We start from the raw sequence: 22,127 nt of genomic DNA, 5'->3' as shown, positions 1-22,127 counted from the left end.
ATATGTATACATTATTGTTTATGTTATGAGCTTTAACATAAGAATTCCTAACCATTAATAAAGATAATTGTGAGAATACGTATATATTCCCGTACATATATACCAACGTTTTCTTCTTTGTCTCCTTGTTTGGTCTAATCTTTCTCTACTGTGTCATATCTGTTGCCATAGTCTTTTAAAAATTTTCCCATTTATTTTTGTAATCTTGAGTGGTTTTCCCTGCTGAGTACATGGTCAGACTATCCATAATGTAGAGATCGTATACCCTTATTTTCCAATCATCCATGGAAGGGATTATCCTGGATCTCCAGCATTTAGCTAGTTCTGTATGTGCACTAGTCATTTTTACTTGAATCAGGTCTACTGTGTTTAGTAAGAATAATTCTGGAAGAAGAGGGATATTTATTTTTAAAACATCTTGCATCTCCTTATGTATGTTTATCCAGTATTTCTTTATCCTGTCACACTGCCACCATATTGTGAAACTTTCTGAGTTAAGCCTAGGTCATGGTGGGTGCAGGTTACTTCCTGCCATTACAGAGAATGGATCAGCTGACTCAAGCATCAGATGCTGAAGGATGGGAAATGGCAATGAGATGATGAAGGGTACCTTTAAGCTAGCCTGTTGCTCTCAGAAGAGGCAGCAAAATGCTTTGGGTCAGCCCTGGAGGGCATGTATAAGGATAACACAAGATCTGCTTCCCATTATGGAAGCATAGAGGCTGGAGAATTGGTTATCCTAAACCACTGTTTAGGTATTCAGACATGCTAACAAACTTCAACAGGGAAATAAAACCATAATTATGCATAATGTCTTCATATCGCAACTGTACTTCCTCCCTGCAAGAGAAATTTCTCCATGGATATGTAAAATATTTCTTTCTTGCAATGTAAGACAGCAAATAATTATGCTAAGCAAAAGAGAAAAAGAAGAGAGGGTAGCAAAGTGAAATAAGTAGTACAGTATAAGGAAACAAGTTTTGCATAATATGTATAATAGGAAAACCTGTAGAGACATGTCGGATTGCTTGACTATACTGTGCCTTTTAGAGGAATAAAGTCAAATCAAAATTGAAACTTAAAATTCTGAGGAGGCAAATGCATTTGAATGGGAAATATGTGAAAATTAGGGGTGTTATGTCCTGTACTGAACTGAGTCTCAGATATATAGGATGTTGACAAACCAAAGAACAGGACCGAAAGCAAATGTGGAGCCTTCTATATCTTTTTTTTAATAATCACATTTCAGATAACCAGGCAGTGAATCTTCAAAAATTGAATATTTTTTTCCTCCAGAGCTCTGTATTTTTAATAGCTAGTACAGACAGTCAGCCCTCCATATCCACTGGTTTTTTATCCATGAATTCAACCATCTACAACTTGAAAGTATTTAAAAAATAATAAATTCCAAAAAGCAAACCTTGATTTTCCCATTTTACATAAGGGAAACCATTTTACTATGCCATTATATATAATAGGATTTGAGCATCCATGGATTTTGGTATCCATGGGAGGTCCTGGTACCAAACCTCAGCAGATACCAAGAGTCCACTATCAGAAAAATGCCAGGGACAAAGAGATCAGGGAAGAATAAAAATTTGCTGGAAGTCAGATTTAGGTTTTCACTACTAGAGATCAAGAGTGGGAAAAGTGAGCCCCACCAGAAGTTACTGGTGGGGTTTGGTTCCATGACCTCTTGTGGATAAAAAACCCCATAGATGTTCACATCCCATTAAATACATAAGCTTATTGCACAGGCCCTAGAATGGGCCTATCATGTTAGAAAAGGGAATGTGATGGGGACAGGAGGTGGCATAGAATGCATCTTACTGCACAGGAGAATGCCGCCGCCGGACATTCCCATTGTGTTCCAGATAAGTCCCAGAGGGGGCGATTTTTGAGAACGCTTTTGAACAGTTCCCAAAAATCGCCTCCTCTGGGATGGATGTGGAATGCGATGGGAATGTCCTGTGGCGGCGGAGGCGTTCTCCTGTGTGGTAAGATGTGTTCTATGCCGCCTCCCGTCCCCATCAAGCCCCCTTTTGTAACGCGACAGGCCCGTTAAATGTAATCCAGCTCTGCCAAGAAATAAAAAGTTACCAGCACTCCACCGGGGGGGAGGGGGGGGGGGAGGATAAAGCACCAAACATAACCCATTAGTTAATGTTTGAAATTTGGCTGGCATAGTCATTTCATAAGAAATTGCAACAGCTGGAGATCAAATTCAGTTCTGATGTACAGGGGGAAAAGTTCTAGTCATCTGTTGATTTTTCACTGATGGCCATGAGGATTGGAATGGCTGAATTGTAATTCTGATCTGGACCCGAGTCAAACTGGGTGCTCTCACCAGAGCCATATCAGGTTGTTTTCTGAATCTCTGAAACCTCATAGTCAGTAACCACATTGAGCAAAAATGAGGGACAGGTTAACATAGGAATGGAATGGAATACAAGGATGCTAAGCTAGGATTGTGGAGATCAACTTTGACTCACCGTAGAAAGTAAGATAACCAAACAGGGCAGCAAGCAGATACATGATAAGCATCCCAGTGATGGAGACATTGGAAACGTTTTGCATCCGTTTTCGAGATCGGCTGAGAAGTAAAACACAAAAGACAGTATAGTTGCTATTACCTGTTTTTGTGACACGAATAAAGAATCCAGGATATTTTCTAAACAATGAATAAGCTTCATGGGATTCAAATGGCTTTATAGGGGACACATTCCTGATCCTTTTTTCTCTGTGTACATATTTCAGCGTTCATAGATATTTTTAGTTTAAGTCGTGGCCCAGTAGCTACCTCTTCATTATGTACCTATTAACAGTTTTCAAAAAGCCTAATATGTCTGCAAAGAATTCTGGGAACTGTAATTCTATGAGGTGGAAGAGAATGGTTTGTCCCTGACAAAATGACGGTTCCTAGATGTACAAAAACTGTCTTTTTGGTGGAGTCAGATATTTATTTATTCATTATCAAAAACAAAGATGGTGCTTGTCTTACAGTGTGGCATATAGCTAAAGAAAGGGGCAAGGAAAAATGAGAGTATGATTATTATCCACACCAAAGCTGTTCTCTCTTTTGCTGTCCCCCACCTCATGCTCAGAGCATATATAATCTTATTTTCTCTTAAAAGAACAAATCAAGCAAAAGAAGAAGAAGAAGAAAAATCAGCTGGTACATACTTTGAATTCCTAGAAAAAGGTACATACTATAAAATAGAAACATCAAAATCATATAAAAATATAAAGAGGATTTGAAATGTAATCAATAAATATGATTACTTGAATAGAAATAATTGATTTACTAACAGGAAATTCATTTATGCTCTATGCACTAATGTCAGAAAACTGAAGAAAGGAATCCAGTAATGATCCTGACTTATGTCCACAACAAAGTTTGAATTTTGTTTTTGTTCTGGACTACAACTCTCAGAATCCCTGAGCTGGAATGGCCCCATGTCATGTTACCTAGAGATTTTGGGCGTTGTTGTCCAAAACAGCAACATTTCCAAGCAATGAAATCAAGTAAAAATATGAGAAACAGACTTACTTTTTCAGCTCACTGTATATGGGTAATACTTCAGGGTGGCACACAAATGCGAATGCCAAAATTGGTATAGTATAGGCAGTCTAAAATAAAACAAGGATGCCAGATGTGGTTAATATTTTTATTTCGGAGTAGAGAGTGTCAATTCTATTTATTGGGCAACATGAATGGTTCAATGATGCAATTAGTTCAAGTGAAGTTTTGGCTAAGACAGAAGTACTGATTGAAAAGGGCTATGCAAATAACTAACAATGCATTATTGTCTTCTTTCATAGCAGAAGACTTAGGGGCAAAACAGATTGGCAGGAAGGAGCAACTAGAAGCCAGTCCTGGCCCTATTGTCCCAGGACCATGGTGACCACATGCCATAGGCCCAAGGATGCTCCTGCTGTGGTCCCAAATGGACTATGGAAAGAAGTGGAAAATATTTGCTCCCTTTGAGATGGCTTTGGGCTGCCATAGGCGGCTCCTGGGTGCTCCAGGGGCATGTGTCATCTAAACACCATGCCCACAGAGCTGCTGGAAGTTGCCCCCATCTGCCTGTCTGTTTCAGGCCTCAGTGAAGAAATAAGCCACCAGGCATAGCCACAGCATACTGCAGTTTTTGCAAACAGCTAATAATTATACAGAGATGAAAAAGTGGAGGCATACAACCCCATGAAGGCTTAGGATTGTCAGATGTCCCAAACAGCAATACAAGAGAGCCCTTTCTGTTGATAAACCAGCTCAACACTAGCTGATATACATGATGCAGTTCTCTATAAGCTCTGTCTCAAGTGTCACATGAGAAGGTCTTCTTGCGAGATATCATAGAATCATAGAGTTGAAAGAGACCATTTGAGGCAGGAGTTAGAGAGACCTGCCTCACTTAACACTCACTTCTATTGCTTGGGCCTGGAGAATTACAAGTTAGAGAGCGGGTGCTAGCCACGCTTACAACAAATGGATCCTGTCCTTAATAGCTGGTAAATAATTTGGGATCATTTTGATGTGTGTCAAATATTCTGGGGTTGGTCTGTTGTGAGTGCGGTTGGCACCTACTCTTCTCACTCACACCAAATAGAATAATAAGGTTGGCCAGAGAGGAGAAGGAAGAGCAATACCATGCTATCATGATCCCAGCAGGCAGGCTACTGGCATTTAGTATGTAAGGCCTGATTACTGTGTATCAAATGCTCTGGAGTTTGTCTGTTGGGAGTACATCTATTATCTGTTCTCAACACATCAAGGGATATGGGATTTGGGGCATCCTGTAAGTCCCCAATATCAGACAGAACTTTAAGCCCACAAATGTAGAATGTCCCAGTGACCTTGGAGAATACCTGGGGACCCTGGGGCAGCTATCCAACAAGATTTTGTCTTAAGTGGACCCAACTATATGTTTCAAGCTGTAACAGTGGTTGGGATAAATTGATCACACATGTACAGTAACTCCTAGTCAAAGGGGACTGACAGGCATCAAATTGGCAATTTTCTGCTAGGCAAAAGTAGAACCTTACCCGTGAGTTAAATACAAAATACTTGGGTCGGCACATGTCGTTGTCTTCTTCATGGGCTTCATATTTGACTGCACTTTGATGGAGCTTGTCATTGGTTTCTTCAAAACTTGAATATTGCTTGTGGGTGCTGTCCAACATTAAATTGAGGCCTGAATTAGCAGAGTCATTGGGTAGCATTACTACATGTAACGGGGCTGTGGTACCATTGGAGGACCAGTTGCCAATGCCATTGCCCAAGACTGGGAGTGGACAAGGTATCTGGGATTTCTTGTAGATCACCTAAAATAAGATTACAAATATACATCAAGAGATTGCAAAGGCTAAGTCAATGGATGAAACTTTCAACCTCTCTATAGGGCATTGTTACCATTCATCCCAAATGATCTATCTAATTAGGATATTGGTGATGCTCTGCATTGCAGTTAATATTGTTCTGACCACAGCTCCCACCCACTGGAACTCTCTTCCATGGGAAGCTAGGTTGACCTCCTCCCTGTTTTCCATTTGCTTGCAAGCAAGAACAATCTTATTTAAGCAAGCTTTTAATGCTTAAGCAGGAAAAGTTTTTAATACAGATGTATTGTTTTCTCTGTTATAACTTTCCTATAAATTTGAATGTTTTAATGTGATATTTTAAAATTGATTTTAAGCTTTTTGTAAATGTTTTTATTTGTTGTTGTGGAAGCCATGTTGGGCCCCATTCTGGGAGAAAGGTGGCATATAGATAAAGTGTTTGTAAATAAATACATATTTAAGCTACTTTTCCATTCTTTTATGCTTACTCATGGCACAGCCATAGGATATAAGAGTTGTACGATATTCCACTAAAGGTGAGCTAGGAACAGGAGCAATTCCTATTTTGTCATTTTGTCTAAGACTGGAGTCACTGAGTACACCCATTAACCATTGCTTTGCTATTTTGATGTGCAGTAATAATGTCCTGCTACCTGACCTCATGCTTCTTCTGTTATGGCACACATGATGACTTGTTTTACTTTAGCTTAAGCCTGATAGGATTGCTCAGTTACTTATCAACAGACAATTTTTATTTTTATCTCGGTAGCATATCAGCTTTTTAAAAAATTATAAGAGAACCTGTTATGTTCCTCTGCTGCAATACAGACACGTAAACATTTTTGTTAACATCAAAAGAAACCTAGTGTAGATTGAACAGACTCTGAGAGGACACATGAAAATGGCAGAGAAATGGACAAATATGAGCAGCCTCTGCCAGAGGATATAACTGCTGCCCATACAAATCAAGTGCACTGTGCATTAACAAGGTGAAGATTATGCATATGTTAGTATTACTTACCACACTCAGAAAGAACACCATACACATTAGTGAAAATCCACTTGTATAGCCAAGATAGCCTTCAAAAACAGTAAGAGAATACACAATTAATCAACAGGCAAAAATGCGTAGTAGTGATTAACGATAATGCATTTTATTAGAAAGTATTTTTTTACCTAAGTTCTTTAGAAGGGAGAGTGGAAGGATAACTCCAATGCTAACAAATATTACGAGGTAGTTGCCATTAAGATACCATTCCCTAGAATGCAAAAATAAAATAACCATACATTAATCACTTCTATTACGTTTATTACTTGGTGGATGAAATTTATTGATTTTTTAAAAGATATATATATTTATATATATAAACAAAATCATACCCAGAATTCTCTTCAAGGCCTAGAAATGCTCTGATAACTTCTGGGAGTTCATACTTAATGATAAAGAGGTAGCTTGACATTGCTGAAATGACAAATACAGTAAATCAGGATAAATAGAATATGATCACATTACTTGAAAAGGGGTATCCAAAAGCATTAAATTACATATTCAAAGAAATGGAATTTTCTGAATGTTCTATTACATGGAAATTCTATTCATGTAGATGGGGAAACCAGCAATTCAGAATTGATTAAAAACAAACTCAGATATAAATCAATCAATACACTGACATCCAAGCTCAGGAACTAAGGAAACTGGTTTAGTCTAAGGCTGCAAATCCAGTGTGACACAATTTCAACTGCCATAGCTCAATTCTATGGAATTCTGGGAATTGTAGTTTTGTGAGACATTTAGCCTTTTGTGTCAGAGAGCTCTGGTGCCACAACAAATTACAATTTCCAGAATTTCACAGCATTGCGCTATGCCAGTTAAAGCAGTGTCAGACTGGATTATTTCTGCAATGCGGATTCAGTCTTAGTATAACAAATGTGGATCAAATCACCATACCTTGTTGTTTCTAGGGACCTGCATCTAATTTCTATCCATTATATTCACCTCTGCCCCCCCACCCCAATTAGCTTTACTTTGTGCTTAAAAGTGAATACAGTGGGCCCTCCTTACCTGCTGATTTGCCATCTGTGGATCTGAGCATCTGCGGATGGCAAGCCTGTATTGTCCTCAATGGTGGTACAGATGCAGCTGCGCCAGCATTGGGAAGAAAAAGTCCCTTGATCCCCTCCCCTCCCCACTGTTCTCCCTCCCTCCCCTGTCCCCCTGCCCTTGTTCCTTACCTGTTTCCTTCTTTCCTCACTGCTCCATCTGGGCTTTGGGAGCAGAGTCTGGCTCCTTGTCAGCCGGGGCCAAGGGCAGGGGTCTAGGCCCAGAGTGGGGGCTGGAGTCTTGGAGCCCCTGTCCCCAGACCCAGCACCCACTACAGAGCCTCTGGGCCCCAAGACCCAGCCTTGGCTTTCTCAGAGCCCCATTGGCTCGAAGGAGCTGGGCCTGGCCTGGGGTTTGGACCTTGGGGCCCAAAGACGCCGTCATGTGTGCTGGGCCCAGGGATAGAGGTTCTGAGACTGAAGCCCTGGCCCTGGCCCTAGCCCTGGCTGAATGGGAGCCAGACTCTGTCCCCAAAGTCAGGCCGGGACAGAGAGGGAGGAAGAAAAAAGCAGGTAAGGAACAGGGGCAGGGGGTGAGGGGAAGGAAGGAGGGAGGGAGGGAGGGAGGGAGGGAGAATGATGTAGGGAGGGATGGGGGAGTGAGGGACCTTTGTCTCATTGTTCTTAATGTTGGTGTGGCCACAAGGCCGTGCCGCCATTAAGGACAATGGGAATTGAGCATCTGCAGATTTTGGTATCCGTGGGGGGGGGGGGTCTGGAACGGATCCCTGCGGAGACCGAGAGCCCAACGTAATTTATTATTGCATCCTGTATGTCTCACTGAGAAACCAACAACACCCAACAGGTAAAGTATTTCCTTTTTAATGTTTGGTATGTCTAATTTCATTTTATTATCCTATTTATGCCTTACATATTCTGTAGAATTAACACTGAAACAGTAAGCATGTTTATTTGGATGTAATTTCTTGAAACTGAATTGAATTCACCTTCTAATAAGTGTGTTCAGGACTGCCATCAGTGGATTCAAAGCGATACACACTTACCTGGGAACAACACCCATTGAATCTAGTCAGGTTTATTTCTCAATAGGCATGCACAAGATTACAAAGCACACTAGTTATATTTTCACCACTGATTTCAATGGAAGCTCAGTGCACCTTAGTGTGGACCTAACCTTGCTTCTTAACATCAAACATGTATAGAGTAAAAGTAGACAAAATATAAAATATCATAGACAGCAACAATGTACAACTGAAAAATGTCACATGACAACAGATTGCACATTATATATCCTGTTTAGGTTTTTATGGCAAACTGCCTTTGAAAAAATTTGCCATGAAAACCGTCTGACAGGTTTGCCTTAGAGTCACTATAAGTCAAAAATGACTTGAAGGCACAGAACAATAAAAATTAGCTTTCAGTGTTAGAAATGTCATCCATTTCATTCAACTACTCATGTACAGTATTGAGCAACATAATTATGACCAGCGACATGGGGTACCACAAGTCAACTGGCGACCTGAAGGCACATACATATGTACTGTACTGTATCCAGGAACATAATTTATCCTGTCATTATTCTGAGACAAATTATTCTGATTTAAAATCCTGACATTTCCTACTTACCTCCAATGTTCTGCATCGTAAGAGAAATGAAAGCACTAATTTTTCCAGGCCATCCAAATGCTTTCTCACCCAATTTTTCATATATTAGTGAGCCTAGGAACAAAATAAAATAAAACAGTCAACTAAAAAAGTATTTAATTGATACAAGTTGACAAGATCCTTTAACACGACATCTTCAGAAGAGACCAGGGTTGGGCAAATATTGGCTACTGGCCCCCTAGCAGACCTCAGAGAGCCACACCATCCCATTGCACCCCCCCCCACAAAATTATAAACAAGTTTTTTGCCTCTAAATATTTTGTTTCATATTTTCACACCAGGCCATTTTAGGCATATTAGAGGCCTTTTAAATAACTTTTGCATCACCTCTTGTTAGGAAAAAAAAAAAGCCTCCCCTGGCCTAAAATGGCCCAGGACCCCATAACATGTTTCTCCACACCATCTTTGCGGGCATTTTTAAAAAAATGGATCCACGTGTTACTTGGGAGCCACAAAGACAGCCTTGGGGACCACATGTGGCCCACAGAGTATGTTTACACTACAACTGGTCTCAACCAAGCTAAAATCTACTGATTTTTAAAATGGATTGACTCCAACAGAAAAGTTAGGCATATTCCTGAACCTATCCCCTAGAAGGGAAATGGTTTAATTTTGGCTGGATTGTGACCATGGCGTGATGTGAAGGAAACTACTACTATCAGGGAGAATTCAGCAGTGGGGTTTTGCTGCTTCTGGTTTTCCTTCCTGCCTCCTGTTACAAACTGTGAAACTTAGCCCTTCATTTTTGTCTGCATATTTTAGATGTGCCCATCCAAAATGACAGGGCTAAACCCACCATTAGGCAAAGCAGGGTGACCTCCTCAGGCAGTAGTTTTTGAGTATGTCATGAAAGTGTAGTGGAATGTGAGTTATTCATTTATTATTGTTAGAGCCTGCAAAAGTTAATTTTTGGGAATACAACTCATGCATGAAAATGTGGGGCAGCCTGGAAAATGAACATGCCACCTCCAAGTTAAGAAATATATCATACCTCCTTCTTTGGACGTCTTCAGTAGTAGGTGAACTGAATAGAGAGACATTATGGCTACACTGAGCATCAAGATTCTGAAAGGGAGAACAGACATTAGAAATGTGTGCTAGGGAATAAAATTGGGTTAGACATCTAAGTTATCTATCCCTATATACAGATTTCAATATAGCAGTGTCATTTTAAGCTTCAGCAGCAGAGAAATTTCTATAGGAAGAATACAAAGATTCTCTTCGACTGGAACAGACCAGCCTGAAAAGCAGGCTTCCTCGTGACATGGGGCCATGCCATTTAGATGATGCACACCTTCAAGAAGCCCGGAGGTTGTGTTAGGTGATTACGTGGGGCCAGCTTCAAACCGCTCCAGGGATGCAATGCTTAGACACCACATGATGCCGGAGTGCACAGAATCCAGCTTGGGTCTGCAGCAGGGCCACTTTAGGCAGCTTTTTACTGGCCCAAATAGGAGTGGATCTTTTCTGCTCCTATTTGGGATGGCATCGGGGCAGATTGTGTCTGCAGTATGTGTTTGATGCGGCTCTGGGGCGACCAGCTCCGAGACAGCCCCCTGCCCTTTTTGGGAAGTCTATTCTGGGGTTTTAAAGTCCCACAAACCCACTTTCTAAGCATTTTAAGAGCATTTGCTATGGTTACCTTGACATCTTATAATAACTTGAAATAAGACCACAGTTTGGGAAATTTATTTTATTAGAGTAAATCCCAGAATCCCCAGTCAGCCAAGTAATCCTTCGAAGCTCCAGATAAGACATACCAAGAAATAAATAAGTATGTTCGGAAAGAAAGGTCCAAAACACACTACAGAAATAATCCAGTTTGAGACCACTTTAACTGTCCTGGCTGCAGACTGGAAAGATATTTTTTTAAATAGGAAAAGGATGTTATCATATTACTGAGTGAACAATTTTCAGAAAACACTTAAGGAAAGCCTCAAATTGAATGGCATGATTTTATGCATGTGACATAATGGACCTATGCTTCTCACAATCTGGAGTGGGAATTGAGCAGCTTTCCAGAAGTTGGACTGGAAGTCCCATGATCTCTAGCTAATATTGTCTAAGATGAGGAATGCTGGGAGTTGCAGTCTAATAACACCTGTAGCATAACACAATTCCTATTGTGGCCTAAATGCAATTGCTCATTTCAACTGGAGTAGACCCACCAATCAGTTGCAGAAGGATATAATAGGGGAAGGGTACTTTTCTCATTGCTTCAGCCGGTTTATTCAAATTGGCACTAGCATTTGGTCAAAACATCCCCCCTCCCAAGCAACTAAACATTCAGTTTAGTTCTTTATTTCTCAGTGGGAAAGTAGATTCTTTGAAGAATACTGAAGTTTTATTTTCTTTATTTTCTTTTAACAATGCAAAATGTATATTTCATTGCAACTTTTCTCAGAAGTGGAAACATTATTCCAGATTTGAAGTTCTAAAATCATTTGTTTTAAAAAGCTGTCTCCAGAACGAATGGAAGTAGTTATAGCATCTGCCGTTGCCTGTCAAAGCATATGCTGTATGGATAGTGTATATCAGCTACATGTCATTACTATCAGCAGTGCAAGAACATTTGGCAAGAACATTTGGCACGGTCAGATGTTAGAGGGACAGAAAGTCTGCAGCCACATTTGTAGTTACAGTTTCAGATTTAGTGCCATATGGACAGAAAACATTCTCCTCTGCAGGAGGAGTGGTATTGCTCTTGTTACACAGGCACATAATTAGATGGGGTTACTTCATCCTTTGGAAGATTCCTCCCAGCTGGAACAACAGTGGTTCTGTTCATGTTATATAATGGGAGTCAGAGAGATCTGCTATTCCTATAGGATTCTGGGAGCTTAAGTTCAAAAAATTAACCTTTCTGGTCTCTGCACAGTATAGAATGAGATAGTTTAGCACCAGATAGTTTAGCACCAAACTTATTTCCCCCATTTATCTAAGTCATTTATTTTTCTATACTACATCTTGGATACCTACATGAAAAGTACAATTCCAGTGTTGGCCATGGCATATGACAACCCTAAGATGCCACTGCCCATGATGGCATTGCTCAGGTTAAATGCTGATATCCCAAATGAAATATTTCCCGGATGCTGTTGGAAAACAACAAAGAAAGTGGGTCATTAATTACCTGTGTATGTACAATGACAGCTGTACAACTCACCCATTGCTAATAAACTTACATATTCATCTGTGTAGTTTTCCAGTTTCTTTTTACTCAGGAAGCCATTAGTAAGGAACTTCTGACTCTCTGCATCATCACCAACAAACTGACTGAAATGGGGAGGGGGGGCAGAAAGAAAAGAAATAAATGCCACTGTGCTCTAATAGACCATTTTGGTCAGTCTTTATGCTTTGAAATATTATGGTACCAGTCAAATCAATGTAAAGAGTTTGGGGAAAACTGAAATGAATTGAAAATGAAACCAATCAATTGAAAATGAACACAGCTTCCACTAGTATGATTTGACCACTTTATGGCTGAAATCTTGCACAGGGAGACAGAATGTAAAGTTCCAGCCAGGCAGGATTTCATTCTGTCTCCTTTCACCCACATCCCACCCCAACACAAGGCCTCACCTTCCTCCATAGAGCCCCAGGGGCTGTCTGGATGTCTCTATAGCTGGACACATAACAAAATCATCCCCCAGGACCTTTCAGAAATCCTCCATAGGTCCTGAAGCATGCTGTTATGGTTTGTTGTTGTGTACCATGTTTTTTGTTGTTGTGTACCTTTAAGTTGTTTCCAACTTATGGCAACTATAAAGTGAACCTATCTTGGAGTTTCCTTATCTTGGGAAATCATCTTGTTTTTCTTACATTTCTTTGGTTTTAGTGTTCCTGCAATGACAATCCTTTTGTACCTGCTAATGGTGGCTTTCTCCGGATCTCCCATGTCGGTGTAGTTGTCTTCAGTACTTTCACCACTGTTGCTCTCCTCATCAAGTTCTATGTTGACTTTTTTCAGTTCCATGCGATCCATTTGAGCCATCAGCAATTTCCAGTGCGCGCACACACACAGACGGGCACACTCCGAGGCGTCTTCAGTGTCAACAGAACTGTACCTTCTGCATTAAAGGGCCTACCGACAAAATATGTTGACTCTCGGAACACTTTGTTCTATAAACAGAACAGAAAAGGCCTCTATTAAAAATATCCTCAAAAGTCAGTGGATGTGTGAACATCACTCAGTTTGTTATTTTCTCATACTAGATCCCCCCCCCCCCGCCCCGGGTAAAATTAAAAATGCTGCTGATATTCTTCTCCAACAGAGATTAAGAAAACTATTTCTACTGTGCAATAATCAAGCTGTTTTCCCCCAACATAATTAATCATATTTATTTGTTTATTTACACGCAACTGTTCTTTACAAAACGGAGTCAAAACTTTCAAGAATGAGAATACAGATGAAGACAAAAAGGAATTGAATGACAATGAGAAATAAAACAATTTAGCACAAGTAAATGTATAAAAGGTAGCTTTAGCAACAATTATTATTCAAAACACTCTATAGACTGTTATGAAATTGAATCTCTAAATGAAAGCAAAACCATAAACTCCTGTCTAAAATAGAAATAAAAGGTCTTACAGTATTATAAATAGACAATTCTATGATATTATTCAGGTAATGGTGTTTACAATTCAAAGGCAACACTGCAGTTAAACAAGTATTCCAGTTTAATGGATAGACAAACAAAGATGATCGGAAACCTCTATTAGTGTCACTTTTCCACTCACTTGAAATACAGAGTTAAGTAAAGCCAGAGTTGAATGACATCTACTTCTTGTTGGTGTGTGCCTTCAACTTATTTCTGACTTATGGCAACCCATATTCTCTTGAAATCTGCCTTAAATTAGATGTAGAGGATACACTCAATAGCATGTACATTTGGTACAAGACTGGAGTATTCCTTATTATGCTTTCTCCTTCAGGCTGACATGGATCACTTGTAAAAATGTTCTTAGAAAAGAAATACAGTGAATGTTAGAAGATGCCAGTCTAACATGTGCCAAATGTATTTAACCTACAGATTCTACTTACTTGGTGGTACACTGCAGACTAAATCCTCTATCACATTACACATTAATGCTATTATTTGATTTCAACTGTCATGGCAACCACGTATGGAATCCTGGGGTTTGCAATTTACTTCTCCCATCCATGATCACTGAAACATTTGTGTTCAGTGTGGCTGGCTCTTAAGTTAAGCATGCACAGAAAAGATTGCTGCCAGCCTTTCTTATTCCTGGGATTGCTCAATGCAATGGCTATATTAGGAAAGTATGTTGTAGTGCTTGATTATTTAGTACAGTTCTGACTGATGATTCATGAGGGGGTGTTCAGCCACATAGGTGGTCCAATTTTCCAAATCATTTTGAGGATGCCAATCCCTGTCTAGTCTTGGGGGGGGGTGCATGCCCTTCCCTATTTCAATTAGTTTACAGGTCTATTTATTTCCTTTTCTCTCTCAAATACCTAAGCATCAATTGACTTCAGGGAGAAGACCTCAAAGAAGACCAGCCCCTGCACTTTTTCTTCATATGGATATCCTATCTCTTTATCTTTAATCTCTGTTGCCCTTTCAAGACACATCAAACTGTAAATCCCCAATGAATGGCCCTCCCACCTCAGAGATTCCCAAGAGCTGTTCCACTTTAGGCAGGCTTCCTTAGTGTTGAAGTGTGACCACTTCAACAGTTCTTTCCTTGATATAAACAGAAATTGCTTTTCTAGCCAAGGACACCACCAACTATCGGCTTGTACATTAATTCTTGCTCCTTCCCATCATTATTCCCTTTGGATATTTGCCATCTTCCTTTCATATAGAATCCTAGAGCATTCTAGTCCATCTTCAGAATTATCAATAGTTCTATGGTGCTATTTACTTTACTACACTAATAGAGGGTGAAGGAAAGAGGGGGAGGAGCATATGGAGGAGAAGGTGGGGAGAAGAGGAGAATACTGGGCTTGTGGAAACCTTCAAAGATACAGTTTCTATTGTCGAGCTCTTACACTGATTCACTGTCTCATGCTTTCACAATGTCTCTGCAGCTTCTGGCACTTTTCTCTGATTGAGAACTGAAGTCTACAGTCTCCTCTTAGCAGCATTTTTGTCATCGATCTATACCGCAGGCTGTGGAACATGTGACTCCCCAGATGCTGTTAGGCCAATTGTTCCAGGATTCAGAGGTGCAGCCATGTTAGTCTGGAGTATCAGTGTGCAAAGAGATTTTGTAGCAACTTTGAGACTAAGGAGATTATCACACTGCCTTTCCTCCCAGCCTCAGCATGGGGTGACACATGAAAACTTTTCAAAAACGACTGTTATTGTACACCTCCATTTCCAGTCTGGAAGCATTGTGTACCTGATCTTGGCATCCCATCCCCAATCTGTACTTTTCCTGTATTTTGCAAAAAATGGGAAACTCCCGTTCTTTTAAGAAGTGTTGGGAAAGTACAGATTGGATATGGGATGCCAAAGATGGGGTATGCGATGTCTCCGGACTGGGCACGGAGTAGTGCAGTAACACTTGTTTCTAAAAAGTTTTCAAAAGTTTCAGCCCGAGCTGAGGCTGGGAGGAAAGGCAGTGCAATAATCTCAATACTATGTGAAAGAGTTATACCATATGCTTTTGTAGACATGAGTCTGAAGAAGTAGACCAAGTCTATGAAAGCTTACGCTACAATTTCTTCCACACAGTCAATTTCAAAGGTGCTAAAAGATCCCTTTGCATACTGGTGATAGGAGTTATAGTACAACAACATCAGGAGAGCTGCAGGTTCTATACTGCTACACAGACTGAGGGGAATAATGACATTTTGTATTCATTATCAGTTGGTCAGATGGCCACAGATACAAACATATCTGACTAATGGGTATTATCTTCTTTACTGGATAAACGACACAGCATGTAAAACCTCTCACTTTTCCTGGGCTGAATATTAACCCATTTACACTGGTATGCAATGACAGACAACATGGCCACAAGACTGGGTCTCACTCTCTTAAAAGTATTACAAATTCATCAGTTAAAGATGTGTGAAATACCTTTTTGTTTTCTGTTGGATGAAATAAAACCCTGATGAATTTCATAAATGGCACAACCACTTTAATTATCATTTAAGTAGCATATTAGCATTAACAGCAGTTCAAATCTATGACCCAAATGTACAGATACATGCTAAATTCCTTTCTCATTCCTACAAAATACACGAAATGCTAAAAGCTGAATAGCATATTTTAGTGGCTCAGGAATGATTCCAGTCTTTATAACCAAGACTAGAAGAGGCAATTTTCATAGGACAGGAAACTGACTCATATAGTAGTAAGCCAAAATATTATCAGCACATGACATTTAATTCAATATCTGCCACTATCTTGCAACTTAACAGAAAATTCATCTTGGAAAAAAAAATATGTACATTTAAACTGCAATCCTACATACACTTACCAGAGATCAATTCCTGGTAGTATTCAGAAGGATAGCTGAAATGTTGCAGAGTTAAATCTAATAACAGAAACTCCCATAGTACAGTTGTAATTTCTTCCTCATTCTTTAGCTCCATGTTTTGTTTGTTTGATAAATAGTTTGTAACTGTTTAGCACAGGGGAATTAATTAATCTCAAGATGACCACAAAACCGTCATCGTTCAGCTGGGTGCAAACATGCCGTTCCCAACAAACATTCAGTCATATCTTTATTTATAGCATGAGAGCACTGATGTGGATGTACATAAAATATTAAACTAGTCTTCAGTACTAGCACAACAGCAAGAAGTTAAAGAAGACTTTGGGTGGAAATCCAGATAGCCAAAGCTATCCCTTAAACTCTGTAGCCTAAAATGTTTTAAAATTAAAAAATAGCAAGCTGTTTGATAGGGTTTCCTACCAGAGATCGCCAAACTGCATATTCTTCTCTGTGATTATTCTGGTCTCACGACTGAGAGTGATTTCCTAATCTGTCATTAGGTCAGAGAAAGCTAGTTACACTTACACTGCAGGGACCTTGTATATAACAGGCTGTAGTTAAAGGAACACAAGACTGTATTGCTTTTGTTGTGCTAGTGGGTATAATAACAGATATTTTCTCTTCTGTCAAGCTGAATGATACTGTACACACACACACACACACACACACACCTAAACTAAAAAAGATAGTAAGCATAACTGAAAGTTAAATGCTACCTGGAAAAAAGTTTAAAAGTCGACTGGGAAACGTAACTAAACCTCCTCCTTCCAACCCAGAAAAAAAAAATTCAGGATGTGTATGCATCTCCCCCCACTTCTTTGATTTTGGATAACATATAATTGTCTGTGACTGTAAGATTTATAATTTCTGTTTCCTGTTAGTATTTATTTTCAGTTATGGCTTTGGCTTAGAAAACATATTAGGATAAAGACAAAATCACCATGATCCAGTAAGGGAAATCCTTGCACTGCATAGTCATTCCTACACAAACATATGCCTGGATATACAGCAGCATCTCAGTGTCCATGTAGGTTGTTTTTATATGTCTTCACTTTGACTCTGACTTATTGTGACCTTCTTGACTTACTATAACCCTCTTGTTGGGTTTATCTTGGCAAGATTTTTTTCAGTAGAAGGTTGCCACTGTCTTCCTATAAGGCTGAAATGGGGATTCAAACCATGATCTTCCACACTACTAATCTAACACTCAACCCACTATATACCCACTAGCTCTTTGTGTGGGATGCAGTACATTTTTCAGTGCAGAGGTAATTGTGGAACCTGTCAGGAACCAGTTCTTGCTGTCTGTGACTAGATGAATAAATCCAAAGCTGGAGTGGGGGGAAGTTTTGGAGGGGATTTGCCTACTCAAGGTGCTGAGAAGAACCACCACTAAAAACAAAAACCTCCAGGTGGTTGACAACATTGCTAAACAGAACAATTAAATTCTTGAAAATAATCAGTAAACAGTAAATATCGAAACAAAATACTTATCAAACAAACAAAACATAGAGCTAAAAAAAGAGGGTGAGAGTACAACTACTATGCAAGATTCTGTTACTGGTTTTCATTCTGCAACATTTCACCCATCCTTCTGAGAAGGCTAGTTTGAAGCAGTGAGAATGGGAACTGATCAGTGCAGTGAATTTCTCTGTGTGTCTCTGCAGGTGATAGTATTCTCAAGAGGGTCTTCTCTGAAGATCTTAACATTTGGACAGGTTTATAATGAAACAGGTGGTCTCTTAGCCAGCCTCAAAGTGATCTATTGCTTGAAAGGGAAAAACCAACACCTTCATACCCTCTGACATTTCATAGATGAAAACTGGGACAAGTATTGCCAAGCAACATCAGAGTGTGGTCTGCAGATCACAAAAACTAGGATAGGCTTTTGCCTGAATCTACAGAGAAGGGTAAGATTTTCTCCTCTCCTGGCATCTGCTCTCATCAAGTTTTGTGCAACCTACATTTGCACTTTGAACTCTGTTTGCAGTAACTAAAGTACCCCAAGAACAAAGTGGGAAAGCAGAAGCAGGAGAGAGAAACTAATTCATTTTAAAAGCAGCTTAAAAAGTAGGACAACAAAGAATTAATGTGTGGACTGTGTGAGCCCTTTCCCCAGCCATTTCTGAAGTCTCCATTGTCCTGATTTGAAGCTGCTGCTGCCCATGACAAACCTTGCAGCCAAAAACCAGTGTGCTACTGCCACATGTTTCTTTGGATCATGTTCACTTGGCTGTCCTCTGTTCCTCACATAATATATGACCCTGACAAACATAACTAAGGCCAGTACTTTGGCTCTGTAAGACATGTGGCAAAGTTCAAATTTCATAGCAAGTGTACACAATAATGTGAGGCTGAATAAAGGTGAGTAAATGGCATGACTAAGGCTAACTTTTATGTCAGTATGAATTCAGAAGGATTCCCTAGTTAGATAACTAGGTTCAAAGCAAATCTGAGCTAGTACCCTTCATTAACTAATGATGCATACAAACCTTGAACCTGTCTGAATGGAGCATTACAATATCAATGTCTATAGGATTATTTGAGGGTATTGGCCATGATGCTGCCCCCTGGATCTGCTGCCATGGGATAGTGAATTCATTCCTGATTTTACTGCTGTTCCTCCCTCAATTGCTCTGAGCTGAAAGGGAAAGCTCAATTACTGGAGCTGATCTAGTGTGGTCCTGGGCCATTACCAGTGCTGCTGTTTATCTTGGAACAGTTATGGGAGGAGTGGCAGCAAAATGAAGAGTGGATTTGCTGTCCTCATGGCGGTGGTCCACCATCTACCCTAGTAGTGCCATTGGTATTGTTACCACAGTAAGATTTTATTTATTTATCTGATTTATATCCCATCTTTCTCCCAATATAGGACTCACAAAGCAGCTTTCAATGTAAGTTCAAACAGCATTACCAAAAAAGTAGCTGACATCCTGTTGGTTATTTTCAACTAGAGCAGACCCATTCAATCAATTGTTTACTGGTAAGTCAACACATAAGTAGAGGGCAGTTAAGATAGATCTCTTCCAGCAAGCATACCCACCCAATCTTGTACAAGACACACTGATCCACCTCCTTTGAACAGGATTGGAATATCTTACTTCACAGTCACTTTTTGATACTTTATTTTTAATTGCTAATTCTTTATACATTTTATTGTTGTGCTTCTACTTGTATTTTTATACTAGGTTGTAATCCCACCTTGATCCACATGGAAGAGGCAGGAAAATATAAATAAAAATGTAATTATTATTTATTTTTAGGCAAACCCCACTGATTCAATGGATTTACTCTAGTCAGGACAACCAACAGGATTTGAACCACTATATGGTGCAAAAAGTTGTAAAAAACATTAAATCATCAGTTCAATTAAAACTGTGATTTAAAAACAATTAAAATATATTAAATCCATGTTACATATATGTACTGGGATGTATATCCCAGTGATGTAGATATACATTAGAGATACCTCTGTGCATGCACAGAGGTGTATTAACTGTTACAGATATGTAGATATTATTACTGTAGTAAGCAATGACAGCATGGAACACAGTTTTGCCTCTTAGGAGAGAAGTCCTGGCATCTCTGGTTTGCAGAGGTGTGATTCTTTCCGTTTCAAAGAAGATAGAAGGATAGTGCAAACCCATATTGTACTATATATTCTAAGACAGGTTGCCCAAACAAGTAATTTCCAAATATCTTGAACTTCAGCTCCGTTAACCAAAGCATAACCATGGAGATGTGGGAGCTGCAAACCAAAACATTTGAGAAGGCACCAGAGCCAGGATCTTGTTGGAACCACATATTGTGAAACTGTAGTTAATAGCATCCCCATCCATATTAATAGTACATTTCTCAAGATAGCTAGATAGATAGAGAGAGAGAGAAGCAAGAGCTGGTTCCTTATGCTCTGAAGAATGAACACAGTCTTCAAGACCATGAACTCAACCTTCTTGTTTTCAAGATGCAGATCTTATATACTCTTATAACTTAACCCTAAATTAGCCATGGATTTTCACTGCTTTATATTCCATGTTCTCGGGTATAGTTGCAAGACACGATACGCAATTTCACTGAAATTCCACAAGTCCAGTTCAAATTTCCCTTAAAGCAAGACTACCCAAGGTATTCTGCATTCTATCTTGGGGTCCATGTAGAATACCCTGGGTAGTCCCCCATTAAGTGAGATTTGAACTGGACTTGCTGAATTTCAAGATATTAATGAAATAAGGGAGTAAATGAATTAAATTCTCTTTAATTCTAGATCAACAGGAGTTGAACTGGAACTGTACAAATTTGCCAAAGCTTTAAAAGCTAACTTTTTTTTTAAACTACAACTCCAAGAATGTCCATCCTGCCCATGGGATTGGGATAAAAAAAAAAGTAATGTTCCCAAGCTCTCCGTTTGGCAATCCCAGACAAAAAAAATTTTTTTAAAGAAATTACAGAGACAATCGATTCTAGGGAATCATGATGCTAGCATCTTTCAACATAAAAAACTCTATGACTTATTCCATATACAAAATTCACGTGCAATATTCACGTGCCAGCTACTAAAGCAGTAATTAATCAGTAAATCTGACCTTGAGAAACCCAGCTAAATGATCTCTTCACATATTGAATTTCCACAAAAAGAATCAAATCCAGCTATTAAAGAAATTTAGCAATGAAGATCACCAGACAGAACCTTAACTATTATTGATTTTAACAGTTAAATATGAATTCATAATTCATAATTGTTCAATCTCTTACTTAAGAGCAAAATAGAATTACCTTTGTGTGGCAGATGTTTTTTTGTTCTCTCTCTCCACATTAAGTTATAATGTTAATTTTAAAATGGCAGCTGCCTTTCAGAGTTTCCTCGTGTAAGAAGACCTTATACATCTAGACATTGATTTAAAGGCAAATGGGAGTGTATCAGATAAACCAATCATCAATGAAGACAACTCAACACCTCCCTTTGTCAGGCTTGCGTCAGCTCTTTTAAAAAAGGGAGAAGAAAAAAAGATAAAATTTTCTCATGCACATTCAGAGCAAACATCACTGTTACCAGAGCTATTTGCTTTTTGAACCTGGCAATACGACAGATTGCACATCTGTAAAAGGTCTGACTGAAACTTCTGTCATGCTGTCAGGACACAGGAGAGAGCCTGCCCCTAAATTTAATTTTTTCTGTTGTATCAGCCAAGTAGATGGGTTTAGAAGCAATAACTATGTTATTTTTTAAATCCATTGCTCTTAACCCCTACCCCGATTTGAAAAAAATAAATAAATCATGATCTTCCATTAGGAGTTCCAAAATATTCCCTTCTAAACAGATTGTTTAGTTAGGCAGAAGGACACACGTAACAGAGAATTATGGGATATCTCACAATGGGAAACCACTAATCAAAAAGTCTCTGAAAAGAACCGACCCAAGTTAAATAAGGTAATAATGATAAAATACTCTGAGGGAACTTTTACATTTAATGACAATATACCTCTAATTATCAGTCACTAGAGGCTAGTTGACAGCCAATGTGATGTAGTGGCTTCTGTACTGGACTACAACTCTGGAGATCAGGGTTCAAATTCTGCTGTACTATGGA

At 39.3% G+C, this 22,127-nt stretch overlaps 1 protein-coding gene across 5 annotated transcripts in view; it reads right to left on the bottom strand.

Moving 5' to 3' along the window:
* Positions 1 to 21,465, bottom strand: part of SLC38A4 (solute carrier family 38 member 4) — a 31,962-nt gene extending 10,497 nt beyond the window's left edge. The window contains exons 1-12 of one of the 5 annotated variants that reach the window (XM_042467242.1): positions 21,313 to 21,465; positions 12,933 to 13,188; positions 12,252 to 12,342; positions 12,046 to 12,161; positions 10,058 to 10,131; positions 9,028 to 9,120; positions 6,721 to 6,802; positions 6,517 to 6,599; positions 6,362 to 6,420; positions 5,047 to 5,325; positions 3,551 to 3,630; positions 2,493 to 2,593 (exon numbers count right to left, since the gene is read on the bottom strand). In XM_042467242.1, coding sequence (XP_042323176.1) covers positions 2,493 to 2,593; positions 3,551 to 3,630; positions 5,047 to 5,325; positions 6,362 to 6,420; positions 6,517 to 6,599; positions 6,721 to 6,802; positions 9,028 to 9,120; positions 10,058 to 10,131; positions 12,046 to 12,161; positions 12,252 to 12,342; positions 12,933 to 13,060 — 1,186 coding nt within the window. In that variant the 5' untranslated portion in view covers positions 13,061 to 13,188; positions 21,313 to 21,465. Of the gene's footprint in view, positions 1 to 2,492; positions 2,594 to 3,550; positions 3,631 to 5,046; positions 5,326 to 6,361; positions 6,421 to 6,516; positions 6,600 to 6,720; positions 6,803 to 9,027; positions 9,121 to 10,057; positions 10,132 to 12,045; positions 12,162 to 12,251; positions 12,343 to 12,932; positions 13,189 to 13,806; positions 13,832 to 16,521; positions 16,703 to 16,959; positions 17,007 to 21,312 lie in introns of those variants that run through there. The other 4 variants (XM_042467245.1, XM_042467243.1, XM_042467244.1 and 1 more) reach the window with 4 other exon arrangements.
* Between the last annotated feature and the right edge of the window lie 662 nt (positions 21,466 to 22,127).

Source organism: Sceloporus undulatus, chromosome 5 (genome assembly GCF_019175285.1).
Source record: "Sceloporus undulatus isolate JIND9_A2432 ecotype Alabama chromosome 5, SceUnd_v1.1, whole genome shotgun sequence".
Taxonomy (NCBI): domain Eukaryota; kingdom Metazoa; phylum Chordata; class Lepidosauria; order Squamata; family Phrynosomatidae; genus Sceloporus; species Sceloporus undulatus.
The sequence above is the reverse complement of the archived record's forward strand: the minus strand, read 5'-3'. Positions and strand labels throughout refer to the sequence as shown.